This window comes from Nomascus leucogenys, chromosome 17 (genome assembly GCF_006542625.1).
Source record: "Nomascus leucogenys isolate Asia chromosome 17, Asia_NLE_v1, whole genome shotgun sequence".
In the NCBI taxonomy this organism is placed as follows: domain Eukaryota; kingdom Metazoa; phylum Chordata; class Mammalia; order Primates; family Hylobatidae; genus Nomascus; species Nomascus leucogenys.
Window position 1 is genome coordinate 35,724,236 of NC_044397.1, and position 19,643 is coordinate 35,743,878.

The window sequence follows — 19,643 nt, forward strand, 5'->3', positions numbered from 1 at the left end:
CACCCCTCCCCCGTTGCTCTTGCCTTTTCTCTCGTGATGTGATTTCTGCACACGCCAGCTCTCTTTCACCTTCCTCCATAATTGGAAGCAACACTTTAGGAGGCCAAGGTGGATGGATAGTTTGAGCCCAGGAGTTTGAGACCAGCCTAGGCAACACAGTGAGACCTCATCTCTACAAAAGAGGCCCTCACCAGATACAACTGCCCAGTTTTGAACTTCCTAGCCATCAGAATCATGAGCCAAATAAAACTTTTTTCTTTATAAATTACCCGGCCTCTGACCAAGCAAGGTGACTCATGCCTGTAATCCCAGCACTTTGGGAGGCCGAGGGGGTTGGATCAACTGCGGTCAGGAGTTCAAGACTAGCATGGCCAACATGGTGAAACTCCGTCTCTACTAAAAATACAAAAATTAGCTGGACATGGTGGCACATGCCTGTAATCCCAGCTACTCAGGAGGCTGAGGCAGGAGAATCACTTGAACCTGGGAGGTGGAGGTTGCAGTGAGCCGAGATCACATCACTGCACTCCAGCCTGAGCGACAGAGTGAGACTCCATCTCAATCAATCAATCAATCGATCACCCAGCCTCAGGTATTTTTTTTTTAATAGCAACACTAAATGGACTACGACAGTCATTTAAAGCCATAAGACTGGATGGGATCCCTCAGGGAGGGAGTGTGGACAGAGAGGAGGTCTAAACGCATGCTGATGTTTAGGGTCAGGATGGTACAAGAACCCAGAGATGGAATAGCCAGGGGGTAGGAAGAGAACCAACGGAGATGAGAGGCCAAGATAACAAGAGAAGAGAGTTTCAAGGAGGAAGCGACCTCCTCTGTCAAATACTACGGTTGAATAAGAGGAGCACAGACAATGGGGAGGTGATTGATGACCTCGTCCAGAACAGCTTCCCTGGAGTGTTGAGAATAAGAGCCTGTCTGGAGTGGGTCCCAGAGAAAAAGGAGAACAAAGGCAGACATTGTTCACTGGCAGGGCCATGCAAGGTCAAGCAGGGAACTGGCTTTCTTGTGGTTTTTTTTTTTTTTAATTTTTATTTATTTATTTATTTTTGAGATGGAGTCTCACTCTGTTGCCCAGGCTGGAGTGCAGTGGAGCGATCTCGGCTCACTGCAATCTCCATCTCCTGGGCTCAAGCGATTCTCCTGCCTCAGCCTCCTGAGTAGCTAAGATCACAGGTGCCTGCCACCACGCCCAGCTAATTTTTGTATTTTTAGTAGAGACAGGCTTTCCCCATGTTGGCCAGGCTGGTCTTGAACTCCTGACCTTGTGATCCACTCACCTCAGCCTCCCAAAGTGCTGGGATTACAGGCGTGAGCCACTGCACCCGGCCTCTTGTGTTTTTAAGATGGGAAATAGGCTGGGCACTGTGTCTCTCCTGTGACCCCAGCACTTTGAGAGGCCAAGGCGGGAGGATCACTTGAGGCCAGGAGTTTGAGACCAGCCTGGGCAACATAGTGAGACCCCCCATCTCTACAAAAGATAAAATAGCCGGGCGCGGTGGCTCACTCCTGTAATCCCAGCACTTAGGGAGGCTGAGGCCAGTGGATTGCCTGAACTCAGGAGTTTGAGATCAGCCTGGGGAACACGGTGAAATCCCGTCTTTACTAAAAATACAAAAAATTAGCCAGCCGTGGCAGCGTGTGCCTGTAATCCCAGCTACTCAGGAGGCTGAGGTGAGAAAATTGCTTGAGCCTGGGAGTTTAAGGCTGCAGTGAGCTATGGTCACAGCACTGCATTGCAGCCTGGGTGACAAAGCAAGACCCTGTCTCTAAAAACAAAAACAAGAAAAAGAACAAAAGATGGAAAATATGCTAAAAGAAGGATCCAGTGGCAAAAGGCAATCTCAGTAACACTGACCCTGTCTTTACTTAAAATTGTGATATTATGTTTATTATGGACGTTTTGTAATTTTATTTTTTAAATATTGCATTAAAATATTAATTGTTAACATATCCACAAAAAATGTATGCTGATTAGTAACATTTTTGGTGCTTCTTTAGATGTTATATCTGAGACCCTGGTGGAAGGAGTAGTAAAAGGAGAAAATGGAATCTTTGAGGGAGTTTTCCTGATATAAACAGGAACTGGGGGCCGGGCACAGTGGCTCACGCCTATAACCCAGCACTTTGAGAGGCTGAGATGGGCGGATCACCTGAAGTCAGGAGTTCAAGACCAGCCTGGCCAACATGGTGAAACCCCATCTCTACTAAAAAATGCAACAATTAGCCAAGTGTGGTGGCGGGCGCCTGTAATCCCAGCTACTCAGGAAGCTGAGACAGGAGATGCATGAATCTAGGAGGCGGAGGTTACAGTGAGCCGATCACGCCACTGCACTCCAGCCTGGGCGACAGAGCAAGACTCCGTCTCACAAAACAAAACAAAACAACACAACAACAACAACAAAAAAACAGAAACTGGGGATGGGCCCCTGGGTCTGGCGGCCTAGAAGGGACACATAGGGCCTATGATGATTGGCAGGAGCAACCGCAGGCTGACAGGGATCTCCCCAGGCTCTGCCTGCTGGTCTATGCACCGTCCCTGCCCTTCTCTAGCTGCCTGGCACAGCTGAACATGCAGGGACATGGTATTGTGATGGGGTCTTATAAGAGCTGCTATGGACACTGATGGGGAGGGTAACCACGCAGGAAGAGTCATTCTAGAATTAGTCCACAGAATTGGCTAAGGAGGAAAAGACAAGGAAGGCAGTAGTTGCCGTGGCAACATTACGGTTTACTGGATGAAGGAAAGGTGGTTTTTATGGGTGACTGGGTAATTGACCATCGCCCAGAGCCACCAGGCAGCGTTAGCAGGGGACAGAGCTCCCTCTGGTGGGCCTGGATGGCAAAGATGGTTCAGAGTGGATGGTGCTGCGGGCACTGGGAGCACAGGTATGCCTAGCAATTGGGGAACAGGCAGAGGAAGAGAAGCCAGCAGGGCAGAGGAGGGGGAAGAGGAGGCGTCGACCTAGAGAGGCGTGAGTTTTCAGAAGGAAGTGGTCACAGCTTCAAATGCCAGAAAGGTTTATAGGATAAAAGGTAAAAAGGCTACCTGGGCTGCCACACATGTTTCGCTATCACTAGACATCCGAACCTGAGGCCTTGGCACTGGGAGAAGAGGGATGGGCCTAGGATTACAATTTTACTTTTTTTTCCTTCTTCTTCTTCTTTTTTTTTTTTTTTTTTGATGTAGAATCTCACTCTGTCGCCCAGGATAGAGTACAGTGGCGTGATCTTGGCTCACTGCAACTTCTGCCTCCAGGGTTCAAGCAATTCTCGGGCCTCAGCCTCCAGAGTAACAGACTACAGGCAGCCACCACCGTGCCCAGCTAATTTTTGTATTTTTATTTATTTTATTTTATTTTATTTGAGATGGAGTCTCACTCTGTCGCCCAGGCTAGAGTGCAGTGGTACGATCTCAGCTCACTGCAACCTCCACCTCCCGAGTTCAAGCGATTTTCCTGCCTCAGCCTCCCAAGCAGCTGGATTACAGGTGCCCGCCACCAGGCCTGACTAATTTTTGTATTTTTGTAGAGACAGGGTTTCACCATCTTGGCCAGGCTGGTCTCAAACTCCTGACCTCAAGTAATCCACCTGCCTTGGCCTCTCAAAGTGCTGGATTACAGGCATGAGCCACCATACCTGGCCTAATATTTTACATTTTAAAATTAGCTTCATTGGGCTATAATTCATATAAACTAAAAACCATCCATTTAAGTATATAGTTCAATGAGTTTTGACAAGTGTACATAGTCGAGTAATTGCCAACACAGTCTGATACAGTACAACATAAAAATAAAGAAATTGACATTGGTCCAATACTATTAACTGGACTACAGATCTTATTCAGATTGCAGTAGTTTTTACATGCACTCGTGTGTGTGTGTGCATGTATGTGTGTGTGTGTGTCTGCGTAGTTCTATGCAATTTTTAAAACATATTTTTTATTTTTTTGGCTGGGTGCAGTGGCTCACGCCTGTAATCCCTGAACTTTGGGAGGCCAAGGCTGAGGTCAGGAGTTCGAGACCAGCCTGGCCAACATGGTGAAACCCCATCTCCACTAAAAATACAAAAATTAGCCAGGTGGGCGCCTGTAGTCCCAGCTACCCAAGAGGCTGAGGAAGGAGACTCTCTTGAACCCTGGAGGTGGAGGTTCCAGTGAGCCTAGATCGTGTCACTGTACTCCTATTTTTTTCTTTTCTTTCTTTCCTTTTTTTTTTTTTTTTCCTGCTTTCTGGATGATTTCCTTAATTAAAATTTTCCAATTACTATGGCTTCAGGCCAGACGTGGTGGCTCACACCTGTAATCTCAGCACTTTGGGAGGCCAAGGTGGGCGGATCACGAGGTCAGGAATTCGAGACCAGCCTGGCCACTATGGTGAAACCCCGTGTCTACTAAATTAGCCAGGTGTGGTGGCACGCGCCTATATTCCCAGCTACTTGGGAGGCTGGGGCAGAAGAATCGCTTGAACCAGGGATACAGAGGTTGCAGTGAGCTGAGATTGAGCCACTGCATTCCAGCCTGAGCGACAGAACGAAACCCTCTCAAACAAACAAAAAACTGTCATGGCAGATTTGAAAGATACAACAGAAGGGGTGGAAGGTTTTAATTAAGGAAGTCATCCAGAAAGCAGAAAAAAAAAAAAAAAAAAGGCCCGGCCAGTGGCTCATGCCTGTAATCCCAGCACTTTGGGAAGCCGAGGCGGGCGGATCACCTGAGGTCAGGAGTGTGAGACCAGCCTGACCAACATGGAGAAACCCCGTCTCTACTAAAAATACAAAATCAGCTGGGCGTGGTGGCACATGCCTGTAATCCCAGCTACTCGGGAGGCTGAAGCAGGAGAATCGCTTGAACCTGGGAGGCGGAGGTTGCGGTGAGCCAAGATCGCACCACTGCACTCCAGCCTGGGCAACAAGAGCGAAACTCCATCTCAAAAAAAAAAAAAAAAAAAAAAAAGAAACAGGAAAAAGAAAAGAGAAGAGAAAATATAAAATTAGAGGAATCACTCAGGAAGCGCAACTCTGAAGGGTGAGAGCTCAGAGGCGGAAGCAGAGAAAACCTAGGGGAAAGAATTTCCACAAAATCCTTAAGAGAATTTCCCACACCTCAAGGCACATGTTGGCAGATTTTTTTTTTTTTTTGAGATGGAGTCTCACTGTGTTGCCCAGGCTAGAGTGCAATGAATGCAATGGCACAATCTCGCCTCATAGAAATCTCCACCTCCCCGGCTCAAGGGATTCTCCCGCCTCAGCCTCCAGAGTAGCTGGGATTACCGACGCCCCGCCACCACACCCGGCTAATTTTGTATTTTAGTAGAGACGAGGTTTCACCATGTTGGCCAGGCTGGTCTCGAACTCCTGACCTCAGGTGATCCACCCAACTCGGCCTCCCAAAGTGCTGAGATTACAGGCATAAGCCACTGTATGCAGCCATGTTGGCAGATTTAAAAGAGCCACTACATGCCTGGCAGGATGTACTCACTGTGAAATTCTGAACACTGCGATCAAAGAACATTCTGAAAGTTTCCAAAGGGTACTGGATCCTTGAGAGCTCATTGCTTAGCACTTTGGGAGGCTGACGCGGGAGGACCATCTGAGGCCAGGAGTTCAAGACCATGCTGCCCAACATAGCGAGACCTTGTTTCAATATGAAATAATAGTAAATAAAAATTATTTAAAGAAGAATTCTATGGGCTGCTTGTTAAATCAGTGGTGGTGTGCATGATTTTTGTTTGTTTGTTTTTTGAGACAGAGTCTCGCTGTGTCGCCCAGGCTGGAGTGCAGTGGCGCAATCTCAGCTCACTGCAAGCTCCACCTCCCGGGTTCATGCCATTCTCTTGCCTCAGCCTCCTGAGTGGCTGGGACTACAGGCATCTGCCACCACGCCCGGCTAATTTTTTTGTATTTTTTAGTAGAGACGGAGTTTCACCGTGTTAGCCAGGATGGTCTCCATCCCCTGACCTTGTGATCCACCCGCCTTGGCCTCCCAAAGTACTGGGATTACAGGCGTGAGCCAAAGCGCCTGGCCCAGGGCTTTTTTTTTAAAGAGGAGGAGACAGTTTACTAGCATATTACTAAATCGTTAAGTAAATTACGGCAGATAATTTATGAAGCCATTAATTCTAAAAGCTACAAAGAATATGTAAAATCCTAGAAAATATTTTGTCAGCTGGGCGTGGTGGCTCATGCCTGTAATCCTAGCACTTTGGGAGGATGAGGCAGGCAGATCACCTGAGCTCAGCAGTTTGAGACCAGCCTGGCCAACACGGTGAAAAAAAAATTTTAATATCTCTACAAAAAAATAAAAAAATTAGCTGGGCATGGTGGCATGTGCCTGTAGTCCCAGCTACCTGGGAGGCTAAGGCAGGAGAATTGTTTGAGCCTGGGAGGAGGAGGTTGCAGTGAGCTGAGATCAAGCCACTGCACTCCAGCTTGGGCAACAGAGCAAGACCTTGTCAAAAAAAAAAAAAGAAAAAGAAAAAAAGAAAAGAAAATATTTTGTCAAATGACAACATTACAACAATTCTAGTTATAGATCTAGTGGGCTTTTGCCATTCACGAAGGGAGCCGCCTGCCTTCTACGAAATAGGCTGAGATCTCACATTGTAACTGCAGAACAGTGAGTTTGTAAGGAAGGAACAAGGAAACAGAAGAATAGAAAAACAAGCTAATTGGTTAACCTTAGGTTACTTCATGTTGTTTTTTTGGAAGGTTAAAGCAGTGGGGACTTCCTTATTATGTTCACTCAAGTAGACTGGAATCCCTTGTTTTCAAGAAAAACTGGTCTGTTTGGGAATCTGTCTGCTTCCTCAAACTCTCGGTTTGATGATGTGGCATTTAGCATGAGTGACTCCATTTTGGTTTGGTCTGGTTGGCAGGAGTCTAATGTAGGAGTTCAGTCCACACAATAGCCACCCATAATTTTGTTGTTTGTTATTATTATTATTATTTAAGACAGAGTCTCATTCTGTTGCCCAGGCTGGAGTACAGTGGTGCAATCTTGACTCACTGCAACCTCTGCCTCCTGGGTTCAAGTGATTCTCCTGTCTCAACCTCCCGAGTAGCTGGGATTATAGGAGCATGCTACCACGCCTGGCTAATTTTTGTATTTCTAGCAGAGATGAGGTTCTGCCATGTTGGCCAGTGTGGTCTCGAATTCCTGACCTCAGGTGATCTGCCCACCTCGGCCTCCCAAAGTGCTGGAATTACAGGTGTGAGCCACCGCCTGGCCTGTTTGTTTTTAGAGATGAGATCTCTCTATGTTGCTGTGGGATGCAGAGGCCTAGAGAGACCAGTATGGGTGAATACAGGAGGATATTTATCTTAAGGTGTGTGCTGGCTCAGTGGATTCACATCCAAAAAGCTGAGCCTTGAACAAAGACTGAGCAGGATTATTATAAGCAAACTTATAGAAGCAAAACAAAGACAGTTAATCATATAATGACAGGTCACACAATCTATAGCATAACTGATGACTTGGCATAATTCATGGCCTTGCATAGCTGGTGGCCTCATAGCTGCATCGAAAGAAAAAACAAGAACTGGCTAAATACAGACATTTGTCCTTTTTTTTTTTTTTTTTCCTTCACCTTTGCTCCGGAGGGGACTGTCTGGAGCCTATTCCTTTGGTTTCGACTTCTCAAACAGCGTTATCTTATAACTGTCCTTGAAGTGAGCCTGTTGGGCACAGGAAAATTCATTCTTCTTTTCTTTATAACCCTTACCTTCCCACATTCTGGGCCTTGGCTTTTACTTTTCTTGGAGTGAATGAATGCAGTACTTATTATTACTATTATTTTTAAATTTCTGCCTCAGTGTTAACCCAGGCTGGTCTTGGACCTTGGGACTCAAGCGATCCTCCCACCTCAGCCTCCCAAGTAGCTGGAACTATAGGCACATTATTTTTTTTTTTTAATGACTTGTGACACAGCCCTGGGAGATCCTAAGAACATGCGCCCTCTTTCTAATTTTTTATTTTTTCCGTAGAGATGGGGGAGTCTCAGTATGTTAACCAGGTGGGTCTCAAACTCCTGAACTCGAGCAATCCTCCCACCTTGGCCTCCCAAAGTGCTGGGATTGCAAGCATGGGCCACCACACCTGGCCTCATAATTTTGTTTACCAGTTGGTATACGGCTAAGTTTTATAGACAAAATGTATACGTACCCTGTAAATATAATTATGTAAAATATGGACAGAGACCAAAGGACATACACACAGGAAAGAAATAGTTAATTGTGTTACAATGATGATATGAGTGTTTTAAAGTATCTATATTATAGTATCTACATTATAATTTAGGATTAAAAACCTCTGCTGGGGGCCGGGCCTGGTAGCTCATGCCTATAATCCCAGGACTAGCCTAGGCAACATAGAAAGACCCCATCTCTACAAACAAACAAACAAAAAACAAACAAACAAATGTCTGTGCTGGCCACCCCCTCCAATACCTATAGGACAAAGTCCAAACTTCCCTGCTGGAGGCCTTATAATGGCCTTCCTTGACCACTATATTAAGACCTTACGAGATTCACAACAGGAAATTTAATTTTAATTTTAATTTTTTTTTTTTTGTAGAGATAGTCTTGATCTGTCACCCAGGCTGGAGTGCAGTGGCATGATCATGGCACATACAGCCTTGAATTCCTGGGCTCAAGCGAACCTCCTGCTTCAGCCTCCTGAATAGCTGGGACTTCAGGTGTGAGCCACCAGGTAGCTAATATATATATTTTTTGAGACGGAGTCTCACTCTGTTGCCCAGGCTGGAGTGCAATGGTGCGATCTAGGCTTACTGCAACCTCTGCCTCCCAGGTTTAAGCAGTTCTCCTGCCTCAGCCTCCCAAGTAGCTAGGAAGGCTAAGTTTTTGTTTTGTTTTGTTTTGTTTTAGTAGAAACGAGGTTTTGCCACGTTGGCTAGGCTGGTCTCGAACTCCTAGCCTCAAGTGATCCTCCCAAAGTGCTGGGATTACAGGCGTGAGCCACTGCGCCCGGCCCACTACAATTCTTTCAACTTCTTTGTGCTTTGAATTTTTCATAAAATGGGGCTGGGCATGGTGGCTCATGCCTGTAATCCCAGCACTTTGGGAGGCCAAGGCGGGTGGATCACTTGAGGTCAGAAGTTCGAGACCAGCCTGGCCAACATAGTGAAACCCTGTCTCTACAAAAAATACAAAAATTAGCCGGGCGTGGTGCCGGGCGCCTGTAATCCCAGCTACTTGGGAGGCTGAGGCAGGAGAATCGCTTGAACCCGGGAGGCGGAGGTTGCTGTGAGCTGAGATCACACCACTGCACTCCAGCCTGGGCGATAGAGTGAGGCTTCGTCTCAAAATAAAAATTATTTTTTCACGAAATGTTGAGGGAAATCTCCTGCAATGATTCTTTTGTCTTTTTTGATAAAATGCAGGCTTCTCTGCCAACACTCTCGTATCCTCTCCACACACATCATCCTAAATGGGGATGCACCCTTGTTGCTCCCAGTACCCGGAACAGGAACGAACATTCTTCTCAGTGTTCTCCAGCCCTCTATGCCCTCTTATTGTTTTATTTTTTAGACAGGGTCTTGCTCTGTCATCCAGGCTGGAGTGCAGTGGCACCATCATGGCTCACTGCAGCCTCGACCTCCCAGGCTCAAGTGATTCTCCTGCCTCAGCCTCCTGAGTATCTGGGACTACAGGTATGCGCTACCATGCAAGGCTAGTTTTTGAATTTTTTATGGAGACTGGGTCTCACCATATTGCCCAGGCTGGTCTTGAACTCCTGAGCTCAAGCAATCCTCCCACTTTCTTTAAACTCATCTCATTGATGCCTCCTCCAGGAAGCCTGTGCTGTTCCCTCAGCATGAGGCTCCTTACCTGATCCCCCACAGCCTCTCCTGCAGCTCAGCAAAGGTTTATGGAATGAAAGCCCTCACTTGAGGTTTTGCAGGCACCTGCCTGCCTGGAGTATTAGCAAATCTGCAGGCCCAGCCTGAGGCCATGCGTCTAGTTACCCTGGTCTCTGAATCACAGATGAGCTCTCATTTCTTCCCACAAATAAACCCTGTGACCCTCCACCCTCTACTCAGAGAACCCGCCCTCAGGTAGTTCCCTGTTTGTGACATACACACACTTAGCCCTGAGGCTGGACTGACAGGCCGACCTGGCTGGTGGACTCCAGCCCAAGCCTGCCCGCTGCCTGCCGGGGTGGGGGCCTCGGAGGGAGAGGACAGGGCCGGGTGGGGAAGAAGGCGGGGCCTGAGGCTGTGAGAGGCGAGTCGGTGTGTCCCTGGCTGGGACGGAAGTTGCACCACAAGTACAATTAGTTTCAGTTTTGTTTCTTTTCCAGGCACCCAGCAACAGCGGCCTCCAGGCCCCAGGCCCCCTCGCCATCCTAAAGGCCAAGATCAGCTCTGGCTAGGTAAGGGGTGGGGGGCGGCACAGTTACAGGAAGGACCGAGCGGAGGGAGTAGGGGGAAGGGAGTGGAGAGAGAGCGCGGGAGGAGGAGGAAGGGAGGGAAAGCGGGTCGGGGGCGGGGGGCGAAGAGGCACCCGGAAGGCAGGAGGAGAGGGCAGGCAAGAAACTGCACTGGCCTCCCTCCCGCTCCGTGGCCACAGGTCCCCACAAGAAAGACCCCGTCCCACTCTCTGAGGTCTCCTCCCAGCTCCAGAAAAGGGGACATTCCACCAAGTCTGCCCAACAAGTAGGTCTCAGCCGCTGTGCCAGGAGCTCAGGACTCCCTCCCTCCAGAGGTTTCTGGAATGCATTCAGCAGGAAAAGCTAAAAGAACAGGACTCCAGGAGATAAGCCAAGGCCAAGTCTATCGGAGGGTGAGCCAGCAGCGGGAAGGGGACCAGCCCTTCCCCTAGGCGTTTTTTCTGCCCACTCCAGAATCTGCTTTAGAAACTGCTCGATGTAGGAAATGGGGCCTCCACCACCCACGATGCTGCCCCAGGTCTAGCAGAAGACAGGTGTAAGGCCAGGAGGGCATGGTGGCTCATGCCTGTAATCCTAATGCTTTGGGGAGGCCGGGATGGGAGGATCGCCTGAGGCCAGGAGTTGGAGACCAGCCTGGGCAACATAGCAAGACCCCATCTCTATAAAAAGTAGCAATTTTTAAAAAATGGGCTGGGCCCCTGGGCATGGTGGCTCACGCCTATAATCCCAGCACTTTGGGAGACCGAGGAGGGCGGATCACCTGAGGTCAGGAGTTCAAGACCAGCCTGGCCAATAGGGCAAAACTCCACTTCTACTAAACATACAAAAATTAGATGGGTGTGATGGTGCACACCTGTAATCACAGCTACTTGGGAGGCTGAGGCAGGAGAATCACTTGAACCTGGCAGGTGGAGGTTGCAGTGAGCCAAGATCACACCACTGCACTCCAGCCTGGGCAACAGAGTGAGACTCTGTCTCAAGAAAAAAAAAAAAAAAAAAAGGCTGGGCGTGGTGGCACATGCCTGTACTCCCAGCTACTCAAAAGACTTGAGTCTAGGAGTTTGAGGCTGCAGTGAACTATGATCGCGCCACTGCACTCCAACCTGGGTGACAGAGGGTGACCCTATTGCTAAAAAGTAAAATAAAATAAAAAGAAGGCAGGTGTATGGGGCTTGGAGGATTAAAGCCCCCTAAACTACTGCAAGATCCTACCCCAACTGGCAGGACCTAGGCATCTCTGCCCACTGGGATCCCCGTCTGTGTCCTTACTGCCTGCTCCTCGCACCCTGGCACCCTATACAGCAGGACCCCGGTACCTGTGCACACAGGAGGGCTTGCACCACATTTGCCACAAGGCCTGTGGACTGGGAACACTGAGGATTAGATTATTAGCTAAGGTCAGGGACCTCTGGTCTTGTCATTTCTCACAGGTCTGACCCAACAGGTAGCATTGACACTTTTACGTTTGCTGGATGTGCACACGGAAGTGGAGGAGGAGGAGGAGAAGGAGGAGGGCAGCTCCTTAGCTCAAGAGCAAGTGGCCCAAGGCCTCAGAAGACTAGAAGGAAGTTCCTGGCCATTCAGGTGAGACCTCAGGTTCCTTCCCGGCCATTTGGGTCAGCCCCTAACCCTGGGGATCCCGTGGGGCTTGAGGACGGGCGGTAGAAGCTAGAGGGTGAGCTGGTGAAGGTGCGTTCTCAACTCTGATCCTGATGCCTCTGCCTGCAGCATGGTTTCCCACGGGTCCTCACCCTCCCTCCTAGAGGCCCTGAGCAGCGACTTCCTGGCCTGTAAAATCTGCCTGGAGCAGCTGCGGGCACCCAAGACACTGCCCTGCCTGCATACCTACTGCCAGGACTGCCTGGCCCAGCTGGCGGATGGCGGCCGCGTCCGCTGCCCTGAGTGCCGGGAGACAGTGCCTGTGCCGCCCGAGGGTGTGGCCGCCTTCAAGACCAACTTCTTCGTCAATGGGCTGCTGGACCTGGTGAAGGCCCGGGCCTGTGGAGACCTGCGTGCTGGGAAGCCAGCCTGTGCCCTGTGTCCCCTGGTGGGTGGCACCAGCGCCGGGGGGCCGGCCACCGCCCGGTGCCTGGACTGTGCCGACGACTTGTGCCAGGCCTGTGCCGACGGGCACCGCTGCACCCGCCAGACCCACACCCACCGCGTGGTGGACCTGGTGGGCTACAGGGCCGGGTGGTATGATGAGGAGGCCCGGGAGCGCCAAGCGGCCCAGTGTCCCCAGCACCCCGGGGAGGCACTGCGCTTCCTGTGCCAGCCCTGCTCGCAGTTGCTGTGCAGAGAGTGCCGCCTAGACCCCCACCTGGACCACCCTTGCCTGCCTCTGGCCGAGGCTGTGCGTGCCCGGAGGCCGGGCCTGGAGGGACTGCTGGCAGGTGTGGACAATAACCTGGTGGAGCTGGAGGCGGCGCGGAGGGTGGAGAAGGAGGCGCTAGCCCGGCTGCGGGAGCAGGCGGCCCGGGTGGGGACTCAAGTGGAGGAGGCGGCTGAGGGCGTCCTCCGAGCCCTGCTGGCCCAGAAGCAGGAGGTGCTGGGGCAGCTACGAGCCCACGTGGAGGCTGCCGAAGAAGCTGCTCGGGAGAGGCTGGCGGAACTCGAGGGCCGGGAGCAGGTGGCCAGGGCGGCAGCCGCCTTCGCCCGCCGGGTACTCAGCCTGGGGCGAGAGGCCGAGATCCTCTCCCTGGAAGGGGCGATTGCGCAGCGGCTCAGGCAGCTGCAGGGCTGCCCCTGGGCACCGGGCCCGGCCCCCTGCCTGCTCCCACAGCTGGAGCTCCATCCTGGGCTCCTGGACAAGAACTGCCACCTTCTTCGGCTGTCCTTTGAGGAGCAGCAGCCCCAGAAGGATGGTGGGAAAGACGGAGCTGGTATCCAGGGAGGTGAGGAGAGCCAGAGCCTGAGGGAGGATGCGCCGAAGACGGAGCGACAGGGTGGAGTCCAGCCCCAGGCCAGAGATGGAGCCCATACCCCCAAAGAGGAAAAAGCCCAGACAACCCGAGAAGAGGGAGCCCAGACCTTGGAGGAGGACAGGGCGCAGATACCCCACGAGGATGGAGGACCCCAGCCCCACAGGGGTGGCAGACCCAACAAGAAGAAAAAGTTCAAAGGCAGGCTCAAGTCAATTTCCCGGGAGCCCAGCCCAGCCCTGGGGCCGAACCTGGACTGCTCTGGCCTCCTCCCCAGACCCATCTTTTCCTGCAGTTTCCCCACGCGGATGCCTGGAGACAAGCGGTCCCCCAGGATCACCGGGCTCTGTCCCTTCGGTCCCCGGGAGATCCTGGTGGCGGATGAGCAGAACCGGGCACTGAAACGCTTCTCCCTCAACGGCGACTACAAGGGCACCGTGCCGGTCCCTGAGGGCTGCTCCCCTTGCAGCGTGGCCGCCCTGCAGAGCGCCGTGGCCTTCTCCGCTGGCGCACGGCTCTATCTCATCGACCCCGACGGCGAGGTGCAGTGGCGCAGGGCCCTGAGCCTTTCCCAGGCCAGCCACGCGGTGGCGGCACTGCCAAGCGGGGACCGCGTGGCCGTCAGCGTGGCGGGCCACGTGGAAGTGTACAATATGGAAGGCAGCCTGGCCACCCGGTTCATTCCTGGGGGCAAGGCCAGCCGGGGCCTGCGCGCGCTGGTGTTTCTAACCACCAGCCCCCAGGGGCATTTCGTGGGGTCGGATTGGCAGCAGAATAGTGTGGTAATCTGTGATGGGCTGGGCCAGGTGGTTGGGGAGTACAAGGGGCCAGGCCTGCATGGCTGCCAGCCGGGCTCCGTGTCTGTGGATAAGAAGGGCTACATCTTCCTGACCCTTCGAGAAGTCAACAAGGTGGTGATCCTGGACCCGAAGGGGTCCCTCCTTGGAGACTTCCTGACAGCCTACCACGGCCTGGAAAAGCCCCGGGTTACCACCATGGTGGATGGCAGGTACCTGGTCGTGTCCCTCAGTAACGGGACCATCCACGTCTTTCGGGTCCGTTCTCCCGACAGTTAAAGGGGCTAGGACTAGGGTGGGAGGAAGCGGGGAGGGAGAGGGCAGGAAGGAGGCAGATCTGTCCGTGGGAGGTGGCGGCCGAGGACATTTTCCTGAAGGGCAGGGGTTGGCAACTTTTCAACATGGAGTGCCAAACTGCTAACCCGTCTTCTAGTGTGTGAGAATAGGGGCCAAGGTGGTGGCGTGACCTTAACTCTCAGAAGCAGAGGAGGCAGGTGGGTGGCAGGGGATGCTGGGAGTTCACCTGCCTCTTGCTTTTTGTGAGTGGCTGCTGCCACCACCGCCGCTGCTATATAGTTTAGGTTTCTGAGGTTTGTGAGCCTGTCCTGATTTGCATTCTTCAAAACCATTCCTGATAGAGTAGCCGAGGGAGAGTCTTGGGGCCAAGAAGGGCCCAGGGTGGGTCAGGCGTGTGCATTGGGGAACAGAGCTGAGACCCCGGCCCGCCCTGGACGGGCACAGGGTCCTACAGAGTCAGAGGAGGCCTGAGATTTCGAATGGGCAGTGAATGGCCTCTTCTGCCAGCCACAGGCAGGATGCTCCTATGATCACAGCATCCCCGGGCAGTAGTACAGGGTGGGCTTGCGGGAGGGTCTGCAAGTGCAGACAGCAGCTGGGGCCAGAGAGGTGTTAGGCTCAAAGGCTGCGAAGAGAATAGGCTACTGGAAAACCAAACCCAACAGAATTCATGTCCAAAAATCCACGTTCTCCATCACTTCTCAGCCTTTTGGCTAAGATTAAGTATTAAAAAAAAAAAAAAAAAAAACACAGGCTCTGCCAGGCGCAGTGGCTCATGCCTGTAATCCCAGCACTTTGGGAGTCCGTGGCAGGAGGATCGCTTGAGGCCAGGAGTTTGAGACCAGCCTGGGCAACACAGCGAGACCCCATCTCTACAAAAGATTAAAAATTTTAAAAATTAGCTGCGTGTAGTAGCATATGCCTTTCAACCTAGCTACTCAGGAGGCTGAGGTGGGAGGATCCCTTGAGCCCAGGAGTTTGAGGCTGCAGTGAGCTGTGATCACACCACTGCATTCCACACCCCGTCTCGAAAAAAAAAACAAAAACAGAAACAACAGAAAAAGCAGGTTATCCATCACTTCTCAGCTAAGATCAAGTGTTAATAAATAAATAAATAAATAACAAGTTATGAGTATCAGAGCAGGGGAGCCCTCCACGCAGCCACGGAGCCAGTCTGAGGGAAGAGGTACATAGGACAGAAAAATCTCTATGCTCCAACGCTTCTGTTTCGGTGTCTTTCCATTTCCCAGGGTCTATGTGTTGCCTTCTCTTCATTTTCCAGCAAAATTCCTTTGAGATATGTTGGCCTTGACTTGGCTAAACTAGGGGGTGAAGGAATTTGTCCTCTGTGGGCCACTATTGCTGGGGAAACAGCTAAAGCCTGCGGCCAAGTGGAACTCGGAGGTGCTAAGAAAACCTGGAAGGTGCAATGGGGCTGCGATGGATAGAGGCATCAAACCAGAAGGGAGGAACCCGTCGGAGGTGGGCTGTGACCACCGGACCTTTTCATAAGTGGTAGCAGTGGTGGAATTGAGGAGGCAAGTAGGCTTGGAGAATGTTTTTAGCCAGGGGCTGTTGAGAGATGGAAGAAGGGGGTCTTAATGTGGGGATTGTGGACAGTGGAGCATTCGTGGGAACCAGCGGGATTTTGAACAAGTCCAGATGGAATGTGCAGGGCATAGGTAGAGAGAAAAGAAAATCCCTTTCTGGGAAAAACCATTTCTTGTTTATTGAAACAATGCGGGACATCATCAAAGTCCAGGCGGACATATTCCATTAAATAAAAATTACAAAGGTAGGCACAGCAAAGAATAATGAAGATTATAAGAAAACCAAGGGCCAGGCACGGTGACTCACGCCTGTAATCCCAGCACTCTGGGAGGCTGGGGTGGGTGGATCACCTGAGGTCAGGAGTTCGAGACCAGCCTGGCCAACATGGAGAAACCCCATCTCTACTAAAAATACAGAAATTAGCTAGGCATGGGAGCAGGCGTCTGTAATTCCAGCTACTTGGGAGGCTGAGGCAGGAGAATCATTTGAACCCAGGAGGCGGAGGTTGCAGTGAGCTGAGATGGCACCATTGCACTCCAGCCTGGGTAACAAGAACGAAACTCCATCTCAAAAAAAAAAAAAAAAAAGAAAAGAAAAAAAGAAAACCAAGAAGATGGGAAAACCATGTGGAATTGATTTGACGAGGAAAACCTTGGTCTCTAATACATGCAGTGACTAGAACAGTATTTGGTCAAAGAAGCACATAAGCTGTGTACCCTGGAGGAAACGTATGCAGGCAAGGACTAGTAAAATGAAAAATAATAATTTTTTTTAAAAAAAGAAAGGCTGGATGCGGTGGCTCACGCCTGTGATCCCAGAACTTTGGGAGGCCAAGGCAGGCAGATCGGTTGAGGCCAGGAGTTTGAGACCACCCTGGCCAATATGGCGAAACCCTGTCTCTACTAAAGATACCGAAAACAGCCGGGCATGGTGGCGCATGCCTGTAATTCCAGCTACTCGGGAGGCTGAGGCAGGAGAATCGCTTGAACCTGGGAGGCAGAGGTTGCAGTGAGCCGAGTTCACACCATTGCACTCCAGCCTGGGTGTCACAGTAAGACTCCGTCTCAAAAAATAAATAATTAATTAATTAAATCCATTTGCATTGGTCAAAAATGAATGTTAAATAAATGGGTGAGAAATCTTGTGGAGAAATAGACTCCTGGCACTATAAAAATGATGCTTCCTGGAGAATAATTTGGCAAGACTCTGCAAGAATGACAAAAATGATTATGAGAATCAGTTGTCTCACTTTGGGGAATACATTCCGGGAAAATAATGTAAGAGAAAAAATATTTGCATACAGACATTTGAGGCTGCTCTGCATATTACAGTCAAGAACTGGAAACTGTTCAGCTGCAGGGTGACAGCTAACTAGATTGTGGTTTATTAGGGGAATGAGCCTTTCTTTGTGTATGACAACTATGAAAATTATTGAGAAGAAATAGTTATGTGATACAGTCATACTCCTCAAAAATGGAGAATCAGGAATTATGATCAAATAGTAACAAGGGAAACATCTGTCTAAATAATTACTGAGTAGAAATAGGTTCAGAATTTGTAAATAGTCATTAATTTGGGAGATTGGGGTTTTTTGTTTCATTTTTTGTTTGTTTTTCATTATTTTGTGCTATTATTCATACGTGTACATTTCTACTTCAGTTTTTATTATCCATTACATAACATACATGCTTGATTATTTGCTTCAAGGAAATACACCTTTATAAGTAATACTCAATAACTACTGCGTTTGAGAATGAAGGTGTCAGAACGAATGAGATTGTCCTATGAGAGAAGAGGCAGGAGCCAGGGAGGATGGGGCAGGGTGGCAGACCAAGGAACCGCTCTGGGAAGGTTTGCAAAGGTCGGGGTCCCCCCTGCCAGGTGATCAAATTATCGTGGAGTGTCTGGAAGGCGGGGGAAGCTTTGTTGAGTTCACCAAATAACTCAGACCAACTGGAAACCAAGTGGAGTTTCTACGGGACCAACTAGAATAGGGATCAGCTACATGGGGGGAGGGGGAGGGGGAGGGGGAACGGTGTCTATCTTCATTGCAGCTCTGTCTGCAGAGCCAGCACTGTGATAGCTCATAGCAGGTGCTCAGTGAATGTCTGTGAAGTGAATTAATATCTAGACAGGGATGAGACAATGGTATGACTCTCCAAAGCTTTCCCACCTCCAAAACCTCGGCTTGTGGGGAATCTCCAGTAGGGGGCACTGTGGACACGGTTCAGCATCTGCCTCCCAAGGCTGGGCTCTGCGTCCAAAAAAAAAAAAAAAAAAAAAAGAGACTGAGCCAGGTGCAGTGGTCACTCCTGTTATCTCAGCACTTTGTGTGGCCAAGGCAGGAGAATGACTTGAGGCCAGGAGTTCAAGACTAGGCTGGGCAACATAGCAAGACCCCATCTCTACAAAAAATTTTAAAAATTAGCCAGAGGTGGTGGCACCCGTAGTCCCAGCTGCTCGGGAGGCTGAGGCAGAAGATTGCTCGAGCCCAGGAGTTCAAGGCTGCAGTGAGCTCTGATTGTGCCACTGCACTCCAGCCTGAGTGACAGAGCGAGACCTGGTTTCCTAAGGGGGGAAAAAAGAAGAGGGAGAGATGAGATCGGGGCGTCCCGCTTCTGTGCATGTGGAGGGGGTAACTGGGAACCGTGTACTGTAGGGGATCACACACCTTGGGGTGGAAACAGCAGCTCTCCGGGGTTGTGTGGGAGCCATGGGCAGCGGTCCTGGCTGGTGAAATGATTCTAGCCACGTGGCCCACCCAGGGGGCAAAACAAGAATAGAGACCTTCAGAAATGAAACGTCACCTGGCTGCAAGAAGATAGTCCCACAGGCGCCCTAGAGATGGGGACGCCAAGTGGCTTCTAGGGAAGCCGTAAGAATCCACAGGGCATTGTAAGATGGAGGGAAATATTAAGTTTTCTTTAAAGAGGTAAGGGGGGTGGGAGCAGCAGAGGACACTGGAAAAGTGAGAAACATGGATGGGAAGTGTCGCATTGAGCATAATTTGGAGGTAAAATCTCCAACACCGTAACTGAGTGGCCTGGGGACCTGATAGAAAGCCCTGCTCAGGACTAAGGCAGAGTTCCCAGTTATATCGCAGATACAGAGACCAGGAACATGCTTGTAATCCCAGCACTTAGGGAGGCTGAGGCGGGTGGATGACCTGAAGTCAGGAGTTCTAGACAAACCTGGCCAACATGGTTTAGTAGAAACCCTCGTCTCTACTAAAAATACAAAAATTAGCCAGGCGTGGTGGCGCATGCCTGTAATCCCAGCTACTCAGGAGGCTGAGGTGGGAGAATCGCTTGAGCCCGGGAGGCAGAGGTTGCAGTGAGCTGAGATCGTACCACTGCACTCCAGCCTGGGCAACAGAGTGAGACCCTGTCTCAAAAAGAAAAAAAAAAAGAGAGAGAAATCAGGAACATCATGAAAGATACAGCAAAATGTTTCACCCCAGCCCACTGCACCACACCTGGAATTGTGACAATTAACTTGATAGACTGTTCCTTTTCCTGTTCGGAACTGACTAGGTTGTGCATGGATGGACCAGCGGAAAGAAAATCCTGTTTGGGTAGGGAAGAGGGAAGTAGAAAACCTCTTTTGTATTCTTGGTGTCAAGAAATGGGAAGAGAATGAGGGAGCAGACAC

General features: G+C 50.5%; 1 protein-coding gene across 1 annotated transcript; it reads left to right on the forward strand.

Moving 5' to 3' along the window:
* The first annotated feature begins 10,333 nt into the window (after positions 1–10,333).
* TRIM56 (tripartite motif containing 56) lies at positions 10,334–16,250 on the forward strand. The gene is made up of 3 exons (XM_030797344.1): positions 10,334–10,408; positions 11,857–12,010; positions 12,155–16,250. Exon 3 carries the CDS (start codon positions 12,156–12,158, stop codon positions 14,421–14,423), a length of 2,268 nt encoding a protein of 755 aa, XP_030653204.1. The 5' UTR covers positions 10,334–10,408; positions 11,857–12,010; position 12,155; the 3' UTR covers positions 14,424–16,250.
* Positions 16,251–19,643: the final 3,393 nt, after the last annotated feature.

What these genes read in the sequence shown, in the direction of transcription:
- TRIM56 (XM_030797344.1), top strand. Translation starts at nt 12,156, where the DNA reads ATGGTTTCCCACGGGTCCTCACCCTCCCTCCTAGAGGCCCTGAGCAGC.